Below are 25527 nucleotides of genomic sequence, written 5' to 3'. Positions count from 1 at the left end.
CTCAACCCCAATCCCCACCTGCCCCGTGAGTCACCACTACCTTACTGCTCTGGTAGCTTGGGGGGAGGGAGAGAAAAGGCTGAGCATCCAAATATGGGCTGTGGGGGTCTGTTAAAGACACAGAGTCTCGGGCCCCATCCCAGACTTGCAAAATTTCTGGAAAGGCTAAGGAATCTAAATTCTTAAACCAGAGCCCAAGGGTGTTCTTCTGATTCCTGGAAGGGTTAGAACTGCTGCTCTAGGGTTTATTATGGGAATGAAGTATCTCTAGGAAGAAATAAAGCAAGAGGATGTCTACTTATACCCCTCCCTCTTTCTTGAACATTTGGAATAGGGATCTAGATAGTCAAGAGCGGGACAGGGAAAGAACTTTGTGCTGGGTACACCTAGTTTAATCAGACCGCTCTCCTAATGCTTAGCGCCAAGAGACTGGAAACTTTCATACTCAGGGTTTCACGGAGATCAGCCACTACCCGCTTGCACCCCACCCCTAGGTGGGTCCTATTCCCATCCTGCCTGCCACTCGATGGCCTTGTTCAGCCAGGCCCAGCAAGCTGGAGGGGGCATGGAGGAGAAACTAGGTCCCTGTGGCGATGTTGGAATAAGCACAGGAGAAGAAATCATTGTTGAGAGCCACCTCCCAGCTTTGCTTCCTTATAGCCCTGAGAGGCAAGGGATCATCTGGGAAACTGAGTTTGGTGGCTTGGCCCAAGTCCTGGCAAGGGGCTCTGCTTTGTCCTGATGCAGGTCCGGCTGGGAAGCCGGTACTCTGCACACCAACCCGGCTGCTGGACACTGTCACCTACCCACACCAGTGGGGCCATCATGGCTGAAGCTCAGGTAGTGGTGGGAAACATTTCAGAGGAAGAGATGACAGGATATGGTGACAGCGAGCGCGCAGGCAATGGAGGAAAGCACCCAAGACCAATGGTGATGGTGCAGGCGACTGAAATGAGGAAGTGGGAGAGGGCGGAGATGCGGGAGGTCGAAGTTCAGTCTGCCATGCCCTGACCTGAGATTTGCTTTGCCCGTCTCACACCTGGTGGGAGCTTGTCTGCGTGAGGGGGGTGGGGGCAGCTCAGGGTCTACAGACTAGTCCCCAGGCCACATCTGGCTTGATAAGCCTTTTTTCCCCTTAATACCCTTTTAATTTTAGAATAGTTTTAGATTTACAGGAAAATTCTAAGACTATTACAGAGAATTCCCAAGTGCCGCACGCTCAACTTCCCCTACTGTTAACATGATGGTGGTAGGTTCACCACAACAAATGAACCAATACTGACTGATACATTATTATTAACTGAGTTTGCATTTCATTCGGATGTCCTCATTTCCCATACCCCCCCAACCCTGGCCATGTCCCTTTTCTGTCCCAGGATCCCACATTATATGGAGTTGGCACATCTCCTTGGCATTTCCATGCCAAGTTTCTCAGCCTTTCCTTGCTTTTGAGACCTTGACAGTTTTAAGGTGGGCTGGCTCAATACCTTGTATAATTTCCTTCAATTCGGGTCTATCTGATGCTTCTCTCCCACGGCCTGTGTTTTGTTTTATTGGCAAATGGCCCCACTCATTCATTTCCTGATTGTCTGGCTACTTTTGCTCTACCACGTGGAGTGAGTACTGCGTGGCCCCCAAATCTGGAAATGCTAATTACATGGCCCTTTTACAGAAACAGGGTGCAGATCCCTGGCATAAACTACTATGTCAGGGTAGTTTAATCCAGGATACACTCCACAGGAGCAGCCACCGCAAACCCGCTCTGGCCAATTTTATCATCACTCAACACCAGGGGAGTTTGATCAATTAGCATAATGAATGTTCGAAGTGGACTTCTATGGATGATAAGTGGTGATTCTCAAGACATTTTTGAGGCACTTTCCACACTTGTTTGAGAATTTCCACCCAAGGGGCCTGTTCCTTAGGGACAGGGACTCAGGTCTGACCTCAAGCCAGTCCCATACCCAGCTGCTGGATCAGGGGCTCATGTGGGGCCCCAGGAGACGGAGCTCAGGCGCACCTGGAGCCACCAAAGAGGTCAGAGCCGACAAAACCAGCTCTAGGACAGCTATTTTAAGATGGGAAGGAATCTGAGAGGTGGGTGGGGCAGGACCTGACAGGGAGCATTCCGGATGGGTAAAGCCCGCTCTGCATTTGTTTTATTAATTGTGCTAAAATTCAATAAACAAGGTTCCACTGCACAGCACAGGGAACTATATTCGATAACTGGTAATAATCTATGATGAAAAAGAATATAAAAAATGTATAACTGAATCACTATGCTGTACACTAGTAATTAACACATTGTAAATCAACTATACTTCAATTAAAAATAAATAAAATTAAATTCATGTAACAAAATACACCGTTTTAACCACTTTAACGTACAATTCAGTGGCATGCGGCATGTTCACTACGTCATGCAACTATCAGCTCTATCAAGTTCCAGAACATTTCATCACCCCAAAAGGAAACCCTGTACCCATGAGCAGTCACTCCCCATCCCCCTGGTCCCAGCCCCTGGCAACCACTAATCTGCTTCCTGTCTCCCTGGATCTGCGCGTTCTGGACATTTCATGTAGATGGGATCATAAGTATGTGGCCTTTTGTGTCTGGCTTCTTTCACTTGGCTTGAAGTTTTTGAGGTTCACCCACACTGTCTTGGGTGTCATTCCTTATCCTGGCTGAGTAATCTCTGTTGTATTTACTCAGCTTTGAAAAGGGGCCATAAGAGCAGCAGCCAGGCCTGCCTTGGTGGGTGGCTCCATCTTCCTTGGGTCTGGGGAAGCCATGGCTGGTGCTGACCACCGGATCCAAAGGCCATTAGACACCCTCAATGCTCGGGTGTAACGAGCTTCCAGCCACCTCTTTTTTCAGGTGGAAGCGAGCGTCCCTTTTGACCTCCCATCACAGGCTGCTCCAGCCTTCACTTCTCTCTTAGGGGCCCCTCTTCCTTATGGGGCAGCTCTGGAACAGGTGCAGAAGGCAGCCCACGCACCGAAGGGCTGCCCTAGCCTCCCCATGAGATTTGTCCCTGAGCTCAGCATCGCTGTGACCTCATCCCAGTGCTCCCTCACTCCCTGCTCTTCCACAGCTGAAACCTGGGGCTGCTGAGCTAGATTAGCTGCTGTGGGAAACAAATGGGCCCTGAACACCAAAAGGTCCCTCAGAGCCTCAGGGTGTGGGCCAGGGAGCCCCACAGTGCTGGCTCTGTCCTAGGACTCTGCTGTCCCCCTGACCTTCTGGATCTCTCCTCCATCTCTCCCTGCAGGCCTCAGGGTGCACTTAGCTAGGTGATGGTGCAGGAGGATACAGCATGTGCAAAGGCCCTGGGGCAGGAGTGATCAGGAGGTGGAATGGAGAGGTCGACCTGCTGTAGATTGCACAGCGGAGCTGGGCTTCCTGGCAGAGACACCTCTTGGCCCTGAAGAGCTGGAGGTGGTAAATTCCAAGGGGAAGGGTGCAGTCACATGCCTTGAGGGGAGAGAACTGGTCCAGGCATTCTGGCAGAACTGGAGAAGTTCCCTCAGGAGCTGCACATCCTTGCCATCTTCTCTCTCCCCCTCCCCACAATCTCATCAATAGTCACACCTCCAACCAGCAGCTCTGTCCAGGCGGGCGCTCCTAGATCCATGTGGATCCCTGCAGACTCTGTCCAGAGCCCCAGGCCTGATTTTTAACTGCACATCCTTAGAGGCCCCTAAACCAGAGTGGGATTCCTGGTCTCAGCGCTACTGGCATTTGGGGTCGGTCGCATAGTCTTTGCAGAGGGGGCTGTTCTGTGCACTGAAGGATGCTGAGCATCAGCCCTGGCCAACCAAAAAACATCTTCAGACATTGTCAAATGTCCCTAGGGGGCAGAATTACCCCCTGAGAACTGAGTCTTAGTTAAAAAATTGGCTGCCCTGGAGATCCCTGGGTTCTCAGGAAGACCCAAGTGGAACTGCGTAAATTCTCACAGGTTGCTGTGTATTACTCTTCCTTCAAGGGGAGATGATACGATCCAGCATTTCCTGACACCTCACACCACAGAAGGCTTTGGGCCCAGGCCCCTGACCACTGCCAGGAGGTGCCATTTCTCCCTCCACTCAGGAAGAGCTTGTCAGCAGCCTTGAGCTGGGATCACAGGGCTGGTCAGCGGCTAGGTAGCCAACCGAGAGCCTTGGGCTAGACCCCCTGGCCTTTCCAAAAGGCAGGTCACTTCCAAGGGTCAGGTAACTGAATTCTCATCAGGCCTGGCCTTGGGAGCTGGCTGTGGCCAGTGGTGGCTAAGCAACTCAGAGGGCGGCTCCCCAGTGATGTTGGGGACAGGGCCCCAAAGCCGCTCCATCCTAGATAATCGCTAAGAAATAAATCTGCTGCCAGGCCCTGTGGTTACTTGATGCCCAGCCGCATCCCAGCCTAGGCAGATGTGCTGATGGACAGCCCCACCCCCCACCCAGCCCTGGAGCAGCAAAGTGCCCAGAGCATGTGGAAAGGGCGGCGGCCGTGACAGGGGTGTCCCGGGCCTGGAGCTAAGCTTTGCCTTTTAATCAACTCTCTCTACCAATTCCAAGGAAGCCTTTCTGGGTGCTTAAAATACACCCATAATTTCACTCTTCCCTTAGACACAGTGTTCCCAAAAATATAACTTCCACTTTTGTCTAAAATAGCCTGAGATTACTGCAATGCGTCAGGGCTCTGTACTTCTAGGCAGCAGGCCAGAAAGGCACCCTCGCACGTCTGCAGGGCACGGGAGGGGCAGAAAGTGTCATGGGGTCATGGGCCATACCTTCCAGGTGGCCAGCCCCTTCCTAATGCTTCCAGGGGCCCCTTGATCAGAGGCCTAGGCATTCACGGCTGTAGGGCACCCTGATCCTCTCCATACCCCCAAAGACAATCTCTCACCTTTCTGTATCCCTCTCTTGCTCTGGTGGGGCCCCACATCTCAGCTGGGTAGTCTCTGGGTTGTCGGTCACTCTGCCTCCGTTCCATCTTTCTGATCCGGGTGGCTACTTGCAGCTGATCCCTCCATTTTCTCCATTATGTGACGTCCCCGTGGTGAGCTGGGAACTCCCATGCCTGCTAGTCTGAACCTAGCACCAGGGCTGGGAACACAGCCACCCCAACCCCGGGCCACGAGCAGCTCATCCTTATGCTCATCCCTCTAGCTGAACTGTCCCCTTGCCGTGAGCTCCAGTGCATCCTCCTGGGCACACATCTGGCACCCCAGATGCGAGCTTCCTCCAGGGGTGCTGTGGCCCTGAGTATGCACCTCTGGCCTGGCCCCATCAGCCCCAGGGAGTTCATGCTGCCTTTCCTGGCAGCTTGAGGGGGATCCAGGGGTTGTTGGGGGGAGGGTGGGTCTGGGAGGCACTGGGGGTCTTGCTTGGTGTCCTCAGGGCCTGGGATGCTGGGAACCCTCTGAGGCCCCTCTGTGAAATGCAATACCAGGAGGGGGCCCTACAAAGCCCCTACCACCCTCAGCCAGAGCTCACACACCCTTGCCGCACAAGCGCTCCCAGTTACCTGTGGGACACAGAGCGCGTGATCAGGAAAGCGAGAGCAGCAAAGTGAACTTATGAGACGAACCTCTGGGACATCCACGTCCAAGTCCTTCTTTACTGACCCCTCCCCCACGAGACTGATTTAAGACACCCCTGTGGGTAAATGTATGTTTATGAATATATAAATACATATGGCACAGACCAATGCAGAAAGATTTGAGTTGGTGATAGGAGTCATTTGGACAAATAAGGGGACCTGGTTTCCTTATGTTTGGGAGGAGAGAGCAGAGCAGAAGTCAGAAGTGTGCACAAGGGAAGTAACTGGAATGTTCTGGAATGTTCTACATGCACACAAAGGTCAAGGGGTCAAGCAAACCTTTCCTATCCAGGGCCAGGTGTTAAATATTTTTTTGGCCCTGTGGGCCATATGGTGTCTCTGTCACAACTGCCCCACTCTGCTTAGTAGTGTGAAAGCCACTACAGATGGTATGCAAATGAGCAGGCTTGGCTGTGTGCCAATAAAACTTTATGTATAGAAACAAGCCAGTAGTCTGCTGTAGTCTGCTGATCCCTGGTACACACAGAAAAGAATTATACCTCAAATAAGGAAAAAGATCTTTTTAAAAAAGATTAAAAAAAAAAGAAGCAGTATATGAAAAAATGCAAAGCTACAATAAAATGCGTCACAATTTTGCCAGAGTGGGGTGGATAACCACGCATGCTCCCCGGCAGTAAAAATTACCACGGCAGCCCTGGTTTGTTTCCTGTTGGGGAGACACTTAAAGGAGAAGAGAGAAAAGTTGAACCACAGTCAACATCTGGAGTTAGGTTCAGAAAGTCACCAGTCATGCCCCCAGGAGGACAAGGTGGAGGGTGACAAAATTCTGTGCAGAGGATCCAGCACTAACTGCATCAGAGGACAGCTAAAGCTCTTTCATTATGTTTGCCTGCAAGGAAACCTGCAGGGAGCGTGTGACTTCTCAGCTCAGTGTGGAGTGTCACCAAATGGGTGACTGCATTTTTTTTGCATTGACAAGCAGCTTTTAAAATAACATTTTAAGACTTAGCTCAAAGTGTGTCTGGAAGACCAAACTTGGGTGGAAAATCCAACCCTTGCAGCTGAGGGTGCTTTGTCATTGGTGACAAAGACGTTCAGAGATTTCTGGTGCTGGGTGGGCACTGACAGTTCTCTTGGCTCTGGCTGGCCGCGGGGCGGGAAGCAGCGGCACCAGCCACTGATTCCTGGGAATGAATCAGATCGCCAGCCAGAAACGGCATCCCCGCTGGCCAGCCACCCCTCGTTGAGACGACGAGACAGACTATGAGACAGAACTGAATACAGCTGGCTTGATGCGTAACTACAACAGCACGATGTTACCAAAAAAAAAATCTGAAACTATTTAGGCATAGAACATCTGTAGCATTGAAATCACTCTTTGCCTGCAGTCGGCTTGAAACTTCTTCTCAACTGGGGTGATTCTGCCCCTCAGGAGACACCAGGTGACATCTGGGGACATTTTTGATTGTCCTGATGGGGTAGGAGGTGCTACTGTCACCTGGTGGGCGGAGGCCAAGGATGCTGCTCAGCACCTTACAATGCATGGGATGGCCCCCCACCCCGGAGAAGGATCTGGTCTCAGATGCCAGTGGTGCAGGAGCATAGCCTCGGTCCTCGTGTGCTTCTGTCTGCAAGGTCTGAAGCTAACCCCATGTGGGGGCTTATTTGCCCTCTCATCCTCTGAGACCTGCCCTACTGCTGTCCCCCTCCCACTCTGGGTTCTGGCCTCAGCTCCTACCTTCCCTCGGGCTGCTCTGTCAACCCGGGGCCCCCCAACTACTTCCCCAAACATCCTGGGGAAGCCACATCAGGGACAGAAGCAGCCAGAGATTCTATTCCCCGCTCCTTGCAGCTGCCCGGGTGGGCCTCCCTCACAGGCTTTGCCTCCAGGCCCCACGGCATCCACTCCTCCACTCTTGCCTGTCTTCCTATAACACCCATTCCCCCAGGAGTGCATCCTGACTCTCCCTTCCTTCTCCCATGTAGATTGTTGACCCCAATGTTCACACCTTTGACCTGCCAGCCACCCGGCCTAGAGGACAGCCTAAGGCCAGCAGAGCCTGGACCACTGGCTGGGGGTTGAGGCATCGCTCTCTGGAGCACCCCCGTTGCTGCCCCAGACTCTCCCAAGCCTAATTCCCACCCCTACCCCTCACCTCCCGTCAGCTGCCTATTGACATCTGACTTTCCTATCAACAGATTAGGGAAACAAGCTGGTTCAGGGATTCTCACCCCCAAATGTCTTTGCATTCACATAAAGTAGACACAACCCAGGCCTCTGGGGCCTTAGGACTCGGGAGACAGACAGGCATCAGATAAAGGCTCCCAGCCCAGACATCCGTCTTGCTGCGAATGCCCTGGCCCTCTTTTGTGGGTGGGCAACACCAGTGACTTCCCTCCTCCCGTCCCCATCCTAAGCCACCTCCCTGCTATGGCCCACGCCCTGAAAATGGTCCCCAGAGGCCTGCCCATGGCCACATGCCCCTTTCTCAACATTTGCTCCTCCTGGCAAATACACCTCCTCCTGTATCTAACAAGCAAGGCTGGGAGGTGTCCCAGCATGCTGCTTGGCCCCTGGACAACCTCTAAAGCCTAACAAGTGCAGGGGTCCAGGGGGTCTCTGTGCTACTGGCACTCACCTGCCCCTTCGATGAAGCACTGCAGACCACAGTCCACACCAGCGTCCCAGGAGCAGGTGCCTGCAGCCATCTCTGATCCTGCCTCCCCCTTCCCTTGGACTCTCTGCTTTGACCTGATACCTTGGCTCGGGGAGCTTGGTCTGCTTTTTGAGGCCCCAGGTGGCTTGCCCCACTGCCCGCTACTCCTGAACTCCAGACGCCTACTGGCCACCAGCCTCTTAGCAAGTGTGGCAGGCACCTGCAGATGGGTGGCACAGACAGACGAACCTAGGTGTGTCTGCCTGCCCCGCCCAGCGCCTGGCGGGCCAGGGCGGGCCCGCACACCTGGAGCAGGCTGCGGGCCAGGGCTCTGCTCTCCTGCCTGGCTCCGCTCAGTCAACCCTGATAGTCTCCAGTGAGATCACTTCCATGTCTTCCAGGCACTCTCGACTCTCCTGTTATGGCTGGAGGGGGACACTGATGGGGGTAATTCTGGCCTGGCTGGGCAGGGAGGGGGCCAGAATGCAGGAGGAAACTCAACCAGAGACTCAGCCATGCATTTAGTGCTGAAATCACTGGTGAAAGATACACAAAATGTGGTCTTATCCATACAGCGGACTATTCCTTAGCCAGAAGAAGGAATAAAGCACCAACACACACTACGGCATGGACGAACTTTGAAAAAACAAGGCTGAGTGGAAGATACAAAAGGCCATGTCTTGTATGATCCCATGAAATGTCCAGAACCAGCAAATCTAGAGGCAGAAAGCAGATCGGTGGTTGTCAGGGGCTGGGAGGTGGAGCTGTGGGGGGAAGTGACTGCTCATGGGGTTTCCTTTGGGGGTTATGAAAATGTTCTGGCACTACATAGAGGTGAAGGTTGCACAATACTGTGAATCTGCTAAAAAATAATGAATTGTTCACTTGAAGTAGGTAAATTACATCTCAATAAAGCTCTTTAACAGAAACCCAAACTTCAGAGGCAGGCGCCTGGTTCTGGAACCTTCTGTCACTTCTGTCACTCAGGCTCTGCCTGTGTGTTCCCCATGCTTGCCCTGTGGGAGGGAAGGACATGGTCTGGGCAGGTGTCCCTGCGGGTAAAGGCCAAGGCAGATGATGCCATGTTCAGGGTGACCTGACCGGGCAGGCCGGCCGGTGCTGACGGAAGGTAGTGGGAACAGACCTAGCTGGGTCTGATGGGTGAAGGGGAGCTTGGGGAGTCTGGGGTCATGTGAGACTGGGTCTGGGGGACCCTAAGAGGGTGCTGGTGCTCGGGACTGAGGCTAGTACAGATCCCAATCCCAGGCTCCTTTGGGGCCCCCAAAGGTGGGTCAGGGACAGGCAGGGAGCTCTAGGATCCTCTCGGTCCCATGCCTCGCTGTCCTGGTCACCCACCTCCCGTGGGTGTGCCCAGCGGCTCGGGCATCAGGTCTCCCAGTCTTCTCTCTCTGTGTGGGCCAGGCTGCCGTGGCGACACCAAGGCCCCGAAACCCCAGCCTCTGGCCACTTGGGAAAATGGTGCAGCAAGGCAAGGATCCTCGTTTCATTTCTGCTTTCGAAATTAAAACCCCATGAGTGTTGGTGAATGTCAGTGGCATCTGTTACAGTTTAGGAAGGACAAAGAGGACCCCTGCCTTCAGCGCCCCCCACCCTCAGCCCTGATGCTGAGGGAGAGGAGGATGTGCTGGGTGGCTTTGTGGCCAGCCGGGTGGCCGATGCCAGGGCTGCTGCATCATGGAGTCGCCAGGTTCTCTGAGGAGGCCCAGAAGGCACAGTGGATCTCAGAGAACAGGGAGGAGGACCTGTGGCCGCTCCATGCCCTGGTGAGCCTGCCTTCTGCACCTTCAGTATTTCTGAGCTAAGACAACAGTCCTCCACAAAAGACAGGTTTCTGGGGGCGGTTCAGAAGGCCAGCTGCAGTGTACAGCCCAGCAACATCGTGTGAAACGGTGACAGTAACAGGTAACTTGCAGCAGGCGGGCAGATCAGCTGATTGGAACCGGCTTTCCACAGTGCCCCCTTCCTGTTTTCTGGTCAGAATTGCACAGCAAGGCTGCAACCCGCACCCGGGGGGGGGCGCCCAGTGACACCCAAACCTCAAAACATCTCAACTTCTCCTTTTGAGGAGCTGAGAAAAAGTCCCGATCGGCTTTCTGAGGCCCCAGCAGAGCTGAGAGAGGAAATCTTCCACGAACACGAAGAGGGAATACTGTGAACTCAGGCCTAGGCTGGGTTCTGGCTGTGGCTGCCTGCAGCGTGTCCCAGGGAACTCAGACCGTAGTGGGTTAACTTGTGTCCCTTAAAAAGATATGTCCAAGTCCTGATTCCTGGAACCTGTGAATGGGACCTTACTTGGAAATAGGGTCTTTATAGATGCAACTAAGGTAAGGATCTTGAGGTGAGACCACTGCCCCAAATCCAATGATGGTGTCTTGACAAGAGAAAGAAGATCACAGAGACAGAGACAGATGGAGAGAAGGCCATATGGAGACAGAGCCTGGAGTGAAGCAGGCACAAGCCAAGGAATGCCATACGGCAGCCACCAGAAACCAGGAGAGAGACTGGGGAGGACTCTTCCTCAGGGCCTCCAGAAGGAGCCAACCCTGCCCACACCTTGATTTCAGACTTCTGGCCTCCAGAACTGCGAGAGAATAAATTCCTGTTGCTTTAAGTCCCCTGCTTCCACCCTCTCCCGCTTATAGCACTTTGAGATGGCTGCTCCAGGACACTTGCACACAGGGCACCTCTCCAAGGCTGTTTCCTCACTCATCTTTAAAATGAGCAGAGCTGTTGTGAGTCCTCAGAGGGACGACAGGTGAAAACTTGGGCACTCGAAGCCAGACACCCAGTGGGCCCAAAGGCACAATAACTAATCATTCCTGTTATTAGAAAGTGACTCTCAGGTTAGCTCAGAATGGTTGGAACTTACAGACAATTTCTAAACCATAAGCACCGGAAAGAAATGGTGATTGGGTCTCGTGGGATCGCAAGCTGTTGACTAAGGCAGCTGTTCTCACCCAGGGGAAATTCTGCTCCCGGGGGACACTCGGTTGTGTCTGGGGACATATTTTGGTTGTCACTATTGGTGGGGAGGAGATGCTACTGGCATGGGGGTCCCGCAGCACACAGGACAGACCCCCACACAGAGGATGTCCGTCCCGGACGTCAGTGGTGCTCTGGCTGAAGGGCCCAGCTCTAAACTAACACAACCTTCTCCCTTTCCAAACGGTGGCCTCAGGAAGCACATTTACGGTCGTGACGTGGATCTGGCTCAAGCCTGGTTTGGAAGCTGGCATGGGCCCCGCCTGCCGGCAGCTCCCACCCCTGGGGAAACTCGGCCTTGCCGGCTCACACGGCCAAGGCGCGAGGGAGGCAGCCAGGCCAGGTCAGAGGCATGTGACTCACGGGGTGCAGACACCCGCCGTGGAGGGTGACTAACGGCCCTCGAAGAAAGCGCCAGAATCCCTCAAGGCAACTGCAGGGGAGGAGCGTGGAGGCCAACAGGAGGAACGATGGGGTCCTCCAGGATCACTGCTGAGCCCTGGCAGAAATCCTGGGGAAGAAGTCACTGCCAGCTGTCACTTGGCGGGGGCTGCTGTGGGCTGACTTGTGTCCCCCTCCACCGCCCAAAAGGCTCGTCTACATTGTCCTGGCACTGGAACCCGTGAACGTGGCCTTATTTGGAAACCGGTCGTTGTTGACGTAATTAGTTACAATGAGGTCACCCTGGATTAGGGCGGGCCCTGAATCTGATGACTAGTGTCTTTATGAGACGAGAAGATGATGTGATAACAGAGGCAGGAATTGGACAGATGCGGCTACGAGCCCAGGAGTGCCTGGAGCCCCAGGAGCTGGAAGAGGCGAGAAGCATCCTCCCCGAGAGCACTCGGAGGGAGCATGGCCCTGCCCCAACCTGGATCTCAGACTTCAGGCCTCTGGAACCGTGAGAGAGTAAACTCCTGTTGTTTTATGCACCCTCTTCTGTGGGTACTTTCTTCTGGCAGCCCCAGGGACCTCATGCAGTTGCCCTGGAGGGTCCTCGGCTAGAAAAGGAAGCCGCATGGTGCCGATCCTGCCTCCTCACTGCATCGAGTTGAGACCTTGGGGCTTGGTGCGCTCACTAAGGATGGCACATCCACCCGCCTGCCTGGGTCTTTGAGGGGTGAGCGGCCCACACCCGACTCTGTAAATGCTCGGCCCCCCACTTGTTCACATCCTTAATTTCTAAAGTCATCAACTGCCTGCACCATTTTACCTTGAACTGCGTGCCAGGCTCCAGTGCTTTGGCCTGGAGTGCCTATGGTGGCCCTTAGCTATGGCTGGGAGGACAGTGGGGCCATTGGTGGCTTTGAGGCAGCTGAGTTCCACAGCTGGGATGGAGCCAGATGGAAATGGGGGCACCCTCCGGAGCTCCATCACACAGGACCCACCCCTTGGCCCACGAGGACCTGAATGATTTGCCTGTCACATTTCTGTCCCCACTGCCTCCTGCTCTGCTCCTTGTTCGCCCCACTCAAGCCCTTTCCCGCACTCTCCAGGGCCCTGGCTTTCCTCCAACATGCTATGCGTGGTCCAGCCTCCTGGCCTTTGCACTGGCCATGCCTTCCTCCCAGACACTGCACTGCTCATCCCACCCCCTCCAGGGCCCAGCCTGGCATCACCTTCTCACCTCTTGCCCCCTCACCCCTTCCTCAAGCCTGCTTGCCATTCTTACTGGCTCCTAGCTTGTCTGAGAGGCTCGCTGTTTTATCTTGCTGCCTGCTCCCTTGTCACTGGGCGGCAACTTCCCGGGGACAGGCCTTTGTGTCTTTCGGCCACTGCTTAGCCCAGTGCCTAGAGCTGTGTCTGCACATGGAATATTTGCAGAATGAATGTATGGTTACGTCAGAGGAGGGAATGCATGCGGGATACGCAGCATTAAAGAGAAAATGTCCGCTCTGTGGCCAGATCACTGAGTTGGTTTTAAAAACATCTGTACAAAAAATGACAACCTTTATGTTACGCGCGGAGGAAAAGACAGAAATTGGCCGTGCGTGCTGGCTCGGGGCCAGGCTGTACAGTCCTAACTAATTTCTTGCTGATGATCTCAGAGATCATCAGGGAGGAAGAGTATATTCAGCAGGCACAGCCGGGATGGGATTTCAGTGAATTCACAAGCAGCCCTCTGAGGTGGCTGCATTAGGTAGCTTGGAGGAATCAGTAAAAAGCCCAAGGTCAATGTTCCAGGGTGGGTGGGACCCCTGGACTTCCCTCCCCGGCCCGCCACTCCTCAGGAGGGAAGGGCTGGGGTCCTGTGGCTGGACAGACGGCGGCACATCCAGGGAGTGACACTCAGCAATGTGAAGATACGAGGTCTCAAGCTGAGAAAAGACACGGAGGAAGCTTATATGCATATTACTAAGGGAAAAAGCCCATCTGATAAGGCTACAGACGGTGTGATTCCAGCTACATGGCATCCTGGAAAAGGCAAAATTACGGAGACAGTGAAAGGATGAGTGGTTGCCAGGGACTCGAGGGAGGGAGGGAGGGAGGAACAAGCAGAACACAGGAGATTTTTAGGGCAGTGGAACTATTCTGTGCGATACTCGTGGTGAATAGGTGACGCTTTTCATTTGTTCAAACCTGCAGAATGTACAACACTAAAGGTGAATCTGAATGTAAACTGGAGACTTTACTTACTAATAATGTGTCAATATTGGCTCATCAATTGTTAAGAAAGGCACCACGCTAAGACAACAGGTTAATGACGGGAAAGTGAAGGGGGTGGGGGAGGATATGGGAACTCTGTATTATCTGCTCAGTATTTCCATAAACCTAAAGCTGCTCTAAGAAACAGAATCATTTATGTCATTATAGTGAATAAAATTTAACTATTTAAGACTATTAAAATTACTTACTCAAAATTATTTAATCCTTGTAAATGTTATTAAAAACAGAAAGAAAGCAGAATCTTTGATCTGAAACCCAGAGGCGCAGACCCCTGGGTGTATCTGCTGCCCCGTCCTCACCAGGGGACGACAGTTAAGCTGAGATGTGGACACTTCTTGTCCTAAGACCCTGAGAGTGATCACTTCCACTGCTCCAGTGTCCTGAAGGCTCACCCACAGCGACACATCATGGGAACACTAGAGAGGGCACAGGAGGCTGGGGCATTTCCTTCCCTGCTGCCTTTGATGCTACCAGGCGGTCCCCTCCTCTCATCTCACTGTCCCCAGCCCCCAGGCCTGTACCACACCTTGCTGGCTTCCCTCTGCCCCACAGCCACCCCTGCCAGAAACACCCTGCCACGAACTATTCAGTTTGGACATGCCAACTTTTTCTTTCTGGGACCCAGAGTGCAGAATGCCGCCCCTCTGGACGTTAAGAGCACTTTAATCACGCCTGGTTATTTTCTACATCCTGATGCTCTGACATTCGGGGCCTGGACGACCCTGGAGGGACTGCCCCATAGAAAACGATTCTCCTGCGAGGACACCTTCCAAATACAAACCAACCATTCCAGAGTCCACACCCCCACCACCTCTGTTACCACGGCCTCACACTCAGGACTACTTTCCCCCTGGCCTGATCACTCCAGGCCCACGTACCAGACAACCAGGACAGCCCTTACGCCCCAGGGCTCTGAAATTATTCAAACTAGCCAACCCTAAGCCCACTTATCCTGCCTTCTCCGACCCATCCTATGAAACCCACGACAGAGACTCTTGTCCAAACTCCCCAGCACTTGCTGCCTCCTGACGGACCCTGGCCTCCCCATGTGGCCCTGCATGGCATGCTGCGCCTCCTGTTTCTAGGGGACTGTAAATCTGTCTTCTTGATGGCCGGCGCCTCCCCATATCTGAACAATAACCAAAAACACACATTAAAGCCCCTCCCACCGACTAGCCCCCACTCACCTCCAGCACTGGGCCAGCGCCGAGGATGGTCCTCTCGACGCCGCTGGCGTAGCCCTTCTGGCTCAGGGCGGTGAGGCAGTGGATCAGGAAGTTGGTGCTCTGCGTCTTGCCGGAGCCGCTTTCGCCCGAGATGACAATGCACTGGTTGACGTGCTTGCGGAGCATGGCGTAGTAGGCGACGTCGGCCAGTGCGAACACGTGCGGCTCCAGCTTGCCCAGCTGCTGGTTCTCGTACATCTTCACGTACTTGGGGTTGTAGATGGGGAGGAATTTGAAGGGGTTGACGGCCACGAGGATGCTCCCGGCATACGTGTAGATCTTCTGCTGCAGGAAGCGGTGCTTGAGGTTCTTCAGGAGGTTCTCCTCGGTCAGCTCGGGTAGGTTGCACAGATCGTCAAAGTCTGCCTGCGGCCGGGGCAGGAGGCCGCGCTCCACCAGGCGACGGGCGGCCGTGGCCTGGGACACCAGCTGCATGTGAACGTACTTGATGGTCCCATCTGCGTTGCGCTCCTGCAGCAGGAAGTAGTAGCCGTCCTCTTGGGGGTGCTCGTCCTGCGCCCGCCGTGGCCACAGCAGCACGCGGTGCACGGGCGAGTCGTTGGCGTCCAGCACCCACTCCTCCCCGCCCGTCTCCTTGACCTCCACCAGCACGTAGCGCTTGGTGCCGTCCAGCCGCAGGCTGGCGATGGCGTCCTGGATGACATCGGACGTGGTGCTGTCCTTGGTGGCTGTCACGCGGCACGAGGCCTGGCAGGAGGCCTGGTTCTCGCTGGTGGCCAGCTGCGGGTAGATGTGCAGGTGGTAGGCCGCCTGCCCCAGGCGGCCGGAGCTGCCTGCCTCGTTCACACTCATCCTGCCTGCGGCCTGGCCTCAGCATGCCTCCCGGGCTCAGGGCGCGCCTCCTGGAGCTGGAAGGGAGGAGGTGGCATGATTAGAGTGGTGGAGGGGGTCAGAGTGGTGGGGGCACACTGATGTCCACCCCCAGAGAGACAGCTTCAGACCCATGACCTGAATCTGCGGGCTCTCCTGTAAAGCCAGAAAGGCAGAAGGGCCTCACCTGCCCTTCAATGTGATCCTCAGCTAGGGTCTGCGGCTATGGCAAAGCGACATCACCAGGTCCCTCCCCCAAAATCAAACCCTTCCCCTGGAGTCTGCTCCACCCCAAGCCCTGTTCCTCCCCTCCCAGAGTCAGCCTGTTACCCTCAAGTCCAATGGCCACAACCATCTCAGCTCAGTCCTTCCTGGCATCTCCTCTCTGACAAAACCTCCCGTGGCAGCTCCCTAAGTGGACAAAGACTCGGCCCCATGGGCCTTGGTTACATCCTCCAAAACACATGAGGGACAGAGAGAAGTGTGTTGGGACAACCAAGACCAAACCTGCCCTGAAACTCAGGGACCCTGAAACCCCAGGGAAGCAGAAACCTCACCAAGAAGGACAAAGTCAGGGAGAGCCTCCCAAAAACTCGCTTGAGAGAACTGCTTAGAGTGCATTTACTTCTAGAACCCACAACCCCATTCTAACCATGAAAAGAACATCAAACAGACCCAGGTGGAGGGTATCCTGCAGGACGCCCAGCAGTCTTCCCCAAGACTGTAAAGGTCCTGAGCAACAAGGAAAGACCAAGGAGCCGTCCCAGCCAGAGGAGTCTGGGGAGACGCAGTGACTTAATGTAACAGGGTTTCCTGGATGGGGTCCTCAACCAGAGAGAGGACACAGTGGGAGACCTGGTGACATCCGAATATCGTCAGGTGGTTAGTTAACAGCAGTGCATTCATCTGGATTTCTTAGTGGTACAAATGCGCCCTGATAACGTAAGATGTTCACATTTGGGGAATGTGGGTGAGGGGTATAGGGGACTCCCTGTTAGGTCTCTGCCACTTTTCTGTAAATCTAAAATGACTCCGGCAGAAGCAGCTTACTTTACAAAGACCTACTATATAGCACAGAAAACTACATTCAATTTCTTGTAATAAACTGTAAAGGAAAATAAACTGAAAAAAAAAAGTATATGTGTGTGTAAGTGTGTGTGTGTGTGTGTATATATATATATATCACTTTGCTGTACACCTGAAACTAACACTGTAAACTGACTACACTTTAATAAAAAATAAAAATTAAAAAAAAAGTAGTAGTTTATTTTAAAAACTGCATTTACTTCTGAAGACACTTTTGCTTCAAGAAAGAGAGAAAACATAGCCAATGCTGGCAACTGTGCCTTGGAGTAAGAGGCTTAAATGCAGTGTGGGTCACGCGCCGGCTGCCACCCAAGTATGGCCAAAGATACAAAGATGAACCAGACCTTGGCTCAAAGCCCAGTGGGAGAAGCTGATATGCAAACACATGTGAGAGAATATATCAACCATGAGCGTGAGAAGCTATTGCCCCCGAGAGCCAGAGAAGGCTTTCGGGGAGTGGCAACACCTAAGGGGGCTCTGAAGGGAAGAGGAGTTTGTTTAACAAGAAGGCAAAAGGAAGGAGGAGAGTGTGGTGGCTCACGGCTTGTTTTTGTAAACAAGGTTTCACTGGACTGAAGCTGTGCCCATTCATGCCCATATTGTCCATGGCTGCCTTTGTTACATGAACATAACTGAAGAGTTGGGACAGAAACCTTGAGGCCTGGAAAATTGAATGTACTTATTTTCCAGTCTTTATAGAAACAGTATGCCAACCTCTGCTGCCCTGGACAGATGCATGACTCAGCCCGGTGGGCGTGAGGGGCCACCAGAGGCTGAGATGATCTGGGCTCTGGGAAACGGAAGCCTATAACAGTGTTAGGAGGGTGGGGGACCGGTGAGCTAGGGAGTGGCAACAGGTAGGAAGGCTGGGGGGGAGATGTGAATACCACATTTTTTAAACTTTCCTCCCAAATTATTAAGAGTTGTGGTCGTTCAAGGGTCAACTGAATATATTTCTAGCAAATGCAAGCTAATCTATAGACAGAAAGCTGATCACTGGCTGCCCTGGGGAGGAGGGTGGGGCTGGAGGACAAAGGAGCCGGGGCGACTTTTCCAGTGATTGATGTGTCCACTATCACGATCGTGGTCATGGGCTCACAGGTGTTTGTGTGTCACAACTCATCTGATGACGCACTTCAAAGAAGTGCAGTTTATAGTGTATCAACGACACTCAAGCTGTTTTAAAAAGTATATAGATTATGAAAGGACCCAGTTCCCCAGGAGGGCAACTTTTTAAAGATTAAAAAAATTTTTTCTTTTTAAATGGAGGTACTGGGGATTGAACCCAGGACCTTGTGTTTGCTAAGCACATGCTCTACCACTGAGCTCTACCCTCCCCCAGGAGTGCAACTTTTTAAAACTTCTTGCCTTCTTTTCAAAATATCCAATCTTTAAGTTCTGTCACTGAGTTCCTCTGATGTCACCGCAAGGAAGTGGCTGGGAACCTGTGAGCGTGTCTGTGTTCAGAGATGCCAGGTGGCACCACCCACCTGACACATCCCCTGACCCACTGAGAGCTAATCATGGGACATTCACAGGCAGCACACACGGCCATGGAAGATGGATTGTTTATGTGTTTCTGAGCCAGGAGCCCAAATTGTAGATCTGCACTTAATCACAGCCACATGAATGCACAAGCGTGCTTGTGAGACTACAACACCCACAAAGGTGTGAGCACATAACATGTGCAGACAAGGACAGACGTGCACAAACACATTTTCTCATACAACCATGCTCACACATGTGCACAAATGGACACACATGCGTGAATACAGTTTCACGTGAACATAATCACGTGCAGACACATATGTCTTCACAAGCACAGACAAGCAGGGACACATTGCGTGCACAGCCCCTGCATACGAACACACATGTACACACATGTGCAGACCCAGGGCTTCAGGCAGAGCCCACCCCTCTGGGACGTGCTCTTGTGGGGAGACTGCTGACTTGCACCACAACTGCAATTCAGCTCAAGGACCGGGGGCTTTAGACTGTCTCATGCCAAAGCTGCCCGGATGCAAGTGGCAAGAAGGTCACAGGTCACATGGATGTGCCTGCTTTGTCCTCCTGGCAGACACCAAGCCGAGAGAGAGGTCATCAGGGCCCAACCATGTGATCTTGTGCTTACTCCCAGGGTCTGGCCAACTCCATGACACCCCACATCCTCCAGGGCCAACAGTTCATAAGGCACCCTCGGAGCCCCAAGGGGGTCTTTTATAGCTCTGGGTCCCTTGGTGGGAGGGGCAGGAGACCCCACCCTCAGAGACTAGGGGCCCTGGGGGCGGTCACAGGTCCAGGCAATGCCGGCCCCGCTCCCAGGCCAGGAGGAAGTAGATAAGGCTTGCTCAAGGCCCCTGCTGATCGCTGGGGCTGCAGGAAGGGGTCTGGCCAAAGAGAAGGGGTGGGGCAGGGAAGACACCAGCTGGGACCCCTTGGAGGAGTCCCTGTAGGGCCCACTTGCCCTGTCCTGTGGCCACTGTCCCTCCAACCATTGCGGCTCACCCAGACCCACCACAGCTGCAACCTGGGAAACTCTTCCACTCTGGACCTGCCTGTGGGGCCCTCCCTGCCCAGTCAGCCTCACCTGGCCCTGCTTCCCAGGGAGCCCGCCGTTTCCTCCCTGAGCAAGGGCTCCCTTCCTCTCCTTCCCAGGGGGAGGACCTTCCTATTGAAATAGCTCAAATGCCTTAAAACCAGAGACACTAGCAAAGCCTTCTCCAGCCCAGGATAGTGTTCCCTCCTTACTTTCATGCAGCCTGGAGCCTGCCCTTCCTGCTCCAATCTGCCACTCGGAGCACTGCCCCTCCCCACTGCTCCCTTCCCCGCAGATGCCACCAAGCTCCTGCCAGTCACACCTGCTGACCAGTGGCCTCTTGCTCTGCAGCCCCGAGGACCACGGCATGGCCTCGACCTGTCTCTGTCTAGGGACCCCTCCTACCCTGATCCCCAGGCTCTGCCCTGGAGCCAGTCCACTCTGCTGCACCCCCTCAAGGGCCAAGCTCATGCTCAAGGACACCCACCCCACCTCCAGCCCCAAGCATTCAGGGTGTTCGTTCCCTGCTCCTCCCACTGACCACATCCTGTCTGCTGTCATCGTGTCCCCAAACAGACTTTTCTTCTCACCAGGTCAGGAGGGCCCCTGATAGACCCCTGCCTCTATCCTCTGGGCCACAGCAGAGGAGCACCTGGAAGCACTGGTCTAGATGTGGGTGTCCCAGCTCAGAGCCTCTCAGGCTCTCCCACCCCAGCCAGCGCTCAGGCCCTGGCCGTCAAGCCCCATTCAGCACAGCCCCCACCTTGGTAGACCTGCTGCCTACCAAGCATATCTTGAATACACTCTGGCTGCTCCCCACCCAGCCAGGCCCAGGCTTGCATGCCAGATCTTGCAGGACTCCTCCAGCCCAATCACGGAGAAGCTGCCCAAAGTCCCCAACTCACAGTGGGAAGTCTGGTTCCTCCCACCTGGGCTGCATCCCCACTAACCAGGCCATCCCCACAGGCCAGGCACTCTGCCCTCCCCTGCATCTCAGATGGGGGCCGGCCCCACCCTGCTGCCTCCTTCCAGATGCTGGCCCCTGTCCTTGTCCTCAGCCTGGAATGCCCCTTGAACCCCTCTGCAAAACCTCAGGACAGACCATCAGACCCAGAGTCTCTTCAGTTCACAGGTGGCACCATTTGAACCTAGACACCGGGCCAATCTGACCCCCTCCACACCCTCACTATGGAAGCCCCTGACCAGTTCTGCCAAAGTGACTTCTGGAGAGGCCGACCCAAGTGAGAGGTCCGCCTGGAGGATGCTGCCTCAAAGCATCTTCACTGGCTCTGAAGATCATAATATTTTTCTCAATCCATGGCCATCAGTGGGCACAAAAGAGCATTTGCTCACTTATAATCCTCTGGTTGCCAGTCAGGGTTTTTTGAAAGTTAAGTGTATTCCATAACTTTTTTTTCTGTTTCTGGAAGTTGTCTATGCCAGTTGCCCGTTTTTCCCCACCAAAGCACTTAGCTTATTGTTTCAGAGGAACTCTTTGTATAGGAAGGGTATTAACTCTTGGCCATGTCTGATGGTGAACTGAATTCATACCAATTCAGTTTTACGTATGGAGTTTCTGGATACAGACACTGCACTTCCCAGGCAGTCAGAGCCATGGGTCATTTCTTTCATGATGTCTGTTGTCCATTCCTCTCCCAGATCAGATGAACGTGGAACTACACTCTGTATTCCTCTCCTTCCCTGGATTTACTCTTTACATTTAAGCCTTTATCTATCTGATAGTTATTTTGGAGGGTTGTTAAGAGTTTCCTAGGGCTGCTGTGATAAAGCACTGTAAACCAGGTGGCTTAAAAAAGAGAAATGTACTGTCTCGTGCTTTGGGATGAGTCCAAAATCAAGGGGTGGGCAGGGCTGGCTCCTTCAGGAGGCTCCGAGGGAAAAACTGTCATTCCCATGGCTCTCCTGGCTTCCGGTGACCCTTGCTGCCCCTTGGCTCGTAGGTTCATCATGCTGATTTTCTTCTGCAACATCACGTGGTAGCCTTCTCTGTCTCCATGTTCTCACCTCTTCTTATAAAACGCACCAGGTACTGGATTCAGGATGACGTCACCTTGAGGTCTTTAATTACATCTGCAAAGACCTCATTTCCAATCAAGGTCACGTTTGGAGGTGCTGGGTGGACATGAATTTCAGGGGACATTAGTCAACCCAGTACAGTGTGGGAAGTCAAAGGAGGATCCAGCTGGACTCCAAAGAGTGGAGCAATTGCTTTAATGCCTTCTATTAAGGAATCCGTCTCTCCCTAGACCAGGGAGCCTCCTTTGATAAAGAGCATACATTAAGTTCTGTTACACACATGGGTCTGCCTCTGGGTCATTGACACCTGCATGGCGCCAAGTTGTTTTGATGATCACAACTTCAGGGGATGCCCTTAAACGGTGGCAGCTCTCTTGGAGGGGCTCAGCTGTTTCCTCTGGCTTCCAAACTTGCCTTCCTCACCGAGCCTGAGACCGGAAGCCAGTCATGTTGTGGCCACAAGTGGATGTGAAACCCACACCCCAAGAATCCCCAGTCTGTGCCTGGAATGAAAGGAAGCAGGTCTGGGGCTGAGGAACCAGGGCCTCGGATCCCCATGAAATAGTAACTGTAGGCTGAGGCCGTGTGTCAGGGGCAGTGCTTCCTGAAAACCTGTGTGTCCATCCTTGAGCCAAACTGCCCCTCTAAATGCTCCAAAGTTAAAAATGCCTGTTCTGTCTTCTGATTAATGCCCTGGAAGCATACACAATGTGAACACAAAGCAAAAGCCCTCCTTAAACTGATAGGGTTTGTTTACCCAGAACTTGTCTGAGAACCATGCCCTCATCACTAAATGGAAATCAAACTGGAGGACTGTAAAATTCCTGGATAAAAGAGCCAAAAAGGTGGAAGTGAAGTGCCCATCAAAGGCTGAAATAAATAAAATGTGGTCCATCCACCCAGTGGAATATTACTCGGCCATAAAAAGGAAGAAAGCCCTGACACATGCTACAATGTGGATGAATCTCCAAAAATACCATGCTGATTGAAATCATTCCAGACACAAAGTATGATGCCATCTATGTGAAATGTCCAAAATAGGCAAATCCATAGTGACAGAAGGCAGATTAGGGGTTACCAGGGGCAGGGGATGGGGTGGGGAGTGACTGTTAATGGGGATGGGGTTTCCTTTTGGGTTGATGGAAATGCTTTGGATAGAGGTGGCAGTGGCACAATATTGCGAATCTACGCAGTGTCACTAATGGCAAATCTTCTGTGCACAATAAAAAGAACTGCAGATGCAAAACCTGAATGGTGATAAATTAAAAGGCTTTTGCCAGCGCCACAGTGGTGTCCTTTCTGCACTCTGAGGACACGTGAACCTCATTTCAGGGCCTTTCTCTCATGCTCTCAGGGAAAGGAGGCACAGGGGAGATGAGGCAACCCAAAATTTGACCCTGGGGGCGAGTGGACAAATGTGAACGAGCTGCTGCCAAGGCACAACCAAGGCCTCATGCATGAAAAGGTCAGGTTCTGCCTATCAGCTTGGCAAATGATTCGCAATTGACTGGAAAATTAGGCGGACGGGGGCCTCCAGAAAGTGTAGCATAGCTGCTTCGTTTATATAAGGCCATAATTTGAAGCCACATGTTTATTGGATGAAATCATCCTCAAACTAAAAGGAGAAGGCCGGCGTTACAGCAGAATCGGTTAGTAAACATCATTTAGAAGTCAGCGTGGGTCCACTTTTCCATGCATGTTTCCTGGAGCCCTCTGGGATCTTTTAAGAAGACATGATCGTATGAAATGATTGGAAAAGACGGACAGGCTGAGAAACAGCTACAACAGTCATGGTAGCTCAGAGCTGGAGGACAATTTAGGGTTGGCGGGATGCGGCCCCAGGCCATGAAATGCCCGGAGCCCCCAGAACCTGGACAAGGAAGGGTCTCCCTGGAGCCTTTGGGGAGAGTCACGGCTCTACAGATGCCTTGGTTTTGGACTTCGGCCTCCAGTGCTGCGAGGGAATCAATTTCTATTGTTTAAGCTGCTCAGTTTGTGGTACCAATTTACAGCAGCCCCAGCACTCAAATCCAGTGTCCAATGCAGAAGATACTGGGTGCTCCAAGTGAGGCCGTCGCCAGGAAGGACCATTACCTCTCTTCTGCTTTATTTTTAAATATCCCCAGAGAAGCCCATCCCCAACACCCTCATTAGTCCCCCTAGGCCTTCTAGTCTGGCCCAACCGGTCTGAGCCCTGGAGAAAGCCCCTCCTCCAGGCATGTGCTCAGACAGCTCAGTCCCTTCATCTGCCCCTGAGGCTGACCCTTCTCCCTGGAGTCTGTGGCCACATCCCCAACAAGGCTGTCTTCTTTCAACGTCCGTCCGTCCAGTCAACAAATGTTTCTCCACTGCCTACCCCAGGTCTGGCCAGGCCAGTGGCCAGAAAAATAGACAGTGAGAGTGTGGAGGTCTCTGGCCTTCAGGGAACTTGACAAATCAACCCACCAGCAAAGAGGCATTTCCAACAGCAACAGTGCTTGGGAAAGGAAAAGTGCAGTGTGTTAGAGCAGCAGCTCCCAAGTCTGGGAGTGATGCCGCTACACCCCAGGGGACACTTGGCAACGGCTGGAGACATTTTTGGTTGTCACCACTGGCGGGGGGGGAGGTACTTCTGGTATCTGGTGGGTGGAGGCCAAGGAGGCTGCTCAACACCTTACAATGCGCAGGATGGCCCCTAGCAGAGAATGACCTGGCTCCGGACGTTAGCGGTGCCGCCGTGGGGTCAGAAACTGACCGGAGCAGGGCAGTCCTTTTGGATAACCTGGGAGGCAGGGAAGTGCTCAGAGGAGATAGTTGCTGAGGCTGTGCAGTGAGAGGGGATGGATGGGCTGAGCCTGGTGATGGCGGCCCAGGCGAGGGCGGTAAGCGCCAAGGGCAGGGGCAGCCGGGGCTGGCCTCGGAACAAGGGGCCCAGTGTGGCTGGCAGGGCTGAGGCGGGAGGGGGGAGGGGCCGAGGTCAGGAAGGTCAGATCCCACAGGGCCTTGTGAATGTGGGAAGGAGTCTGGATTTTCATGCAAGTCTGATGGGGAGCCCTGGCTGGCTGGAGACAGGGAGTACCAAGACATGAGTGCCCTTAGGAACACATCAGCCAGGCCTAGCATGCCAGGCAGATTCGGGGGAGGGACAGATGGTACTCAGTGGTTTCTGCAGGAGTGTGTCAGGGGGCCTGATGGTGGCTTGGGTCGGGCTCATGGGACACAGGTGGGTTCTGCTTACAAGGGGAAGGCAGACCTGCAAGGCTCCGTGTGGGGCTGGGCTTTGGATCCTTCCCGGTTGATTAGCAGGCACATAAAGACATGGAAAGCCACCTGGGAAGCGGGTCTGGGTGGTCAGAGGAGAACCCTTTGAGAGCACCCCCAATCACACAGTCCACCTGTCACCATGTCCAGGTGGAAGTCTACCCAGAGAACCTAATGTGGGCAGAGCCACAGTGACAACACACAGAAGTCCTGCTTGAGACTAGACTGAGCAGTCCTCGGAGAACAAGGGAACCCCACTCTACTTTGAAAAGCAGTTCAGATCCTTGTGGACCCCAGGTAGGGCTATGGGAGCCTCTGCACCAGGCCGGTCATGGGGCCTGAGGGTGACTCTTCTCCCAGGGGACACCCGGCAACATTCTTGGTTATCACAACTTGGGGGAGGGGGTGAGTGGAAGCTACTGGCACCTGGGGGGTGGGGGCCAGGGATGCTGCTCAGCACCCTGCAGTGACAGGACGCCCCCCCTCTGCCCACAGAGCACCATGCAGTTCCAGACGTCACCAATGCCAAGGCTGAGAAACCATGCTTTAAATACATAAGGAAAAACAACGTTTGCACACTTCAGGGTCTCCCGAGGGCCTCAGAGGCTCATGAGATGTTAATATGATTCCAAGTCCATGTCCATCTGACTATACAATGTTTAGAACGAGGGAGCGATGGAGGAAACCAGCCTTGCGGGGT

At 53.5% G+C, this 25527-nt stretch overlaps 1 protein-coding gene across 10 annotated transcripts in view; it reads right to left on the bottom strand.

Annotated features, from left to right (window-relative positions):
- MYO9B (myosin IXB) overlaps positions 1–25527 on the bottom strand; it is an 83761-nt gene that overhangs the window by 52452 nt on the left and 5782 nt on the right. For all 10 annotated transcript variants that reach the window (XM_064479966.1, XM_064479969.1, XM_064479972.1 and 7 more), the window contains exon 2: positions 15059–15966. In XM_064479966.1, the coding sequence (XP_064336036.1) occupies positions 15059–15910 (852 nt within the window). In that variant the 5' untranslated portion in view covers positions 15911–15966. The remainder of the gene's footprint in view (positions 1–15058; positions 15967–25527) is intronic.

This window comes from Camelus dromedarius, chromosome 27 (genome assembly GCF_036321535.1).
Source record: "Camelus dromedarius isolate mCamDro1 chromosome 27, mCamDro1.pat, whole genome shotgun sequence".
In the NCBI taxonomy this organism is placed as follows: domain Eukaryota; kingdom Metazoa; phylum Chordata; class Mammalia; order Artiodactyla; family Camelidae; genus Camelus; species Camelus dromedarius.
Note: the sequence above shows the minus strand (reverse complement) of the source record. Positions and strands in the feature narration are given on the sequence as shown.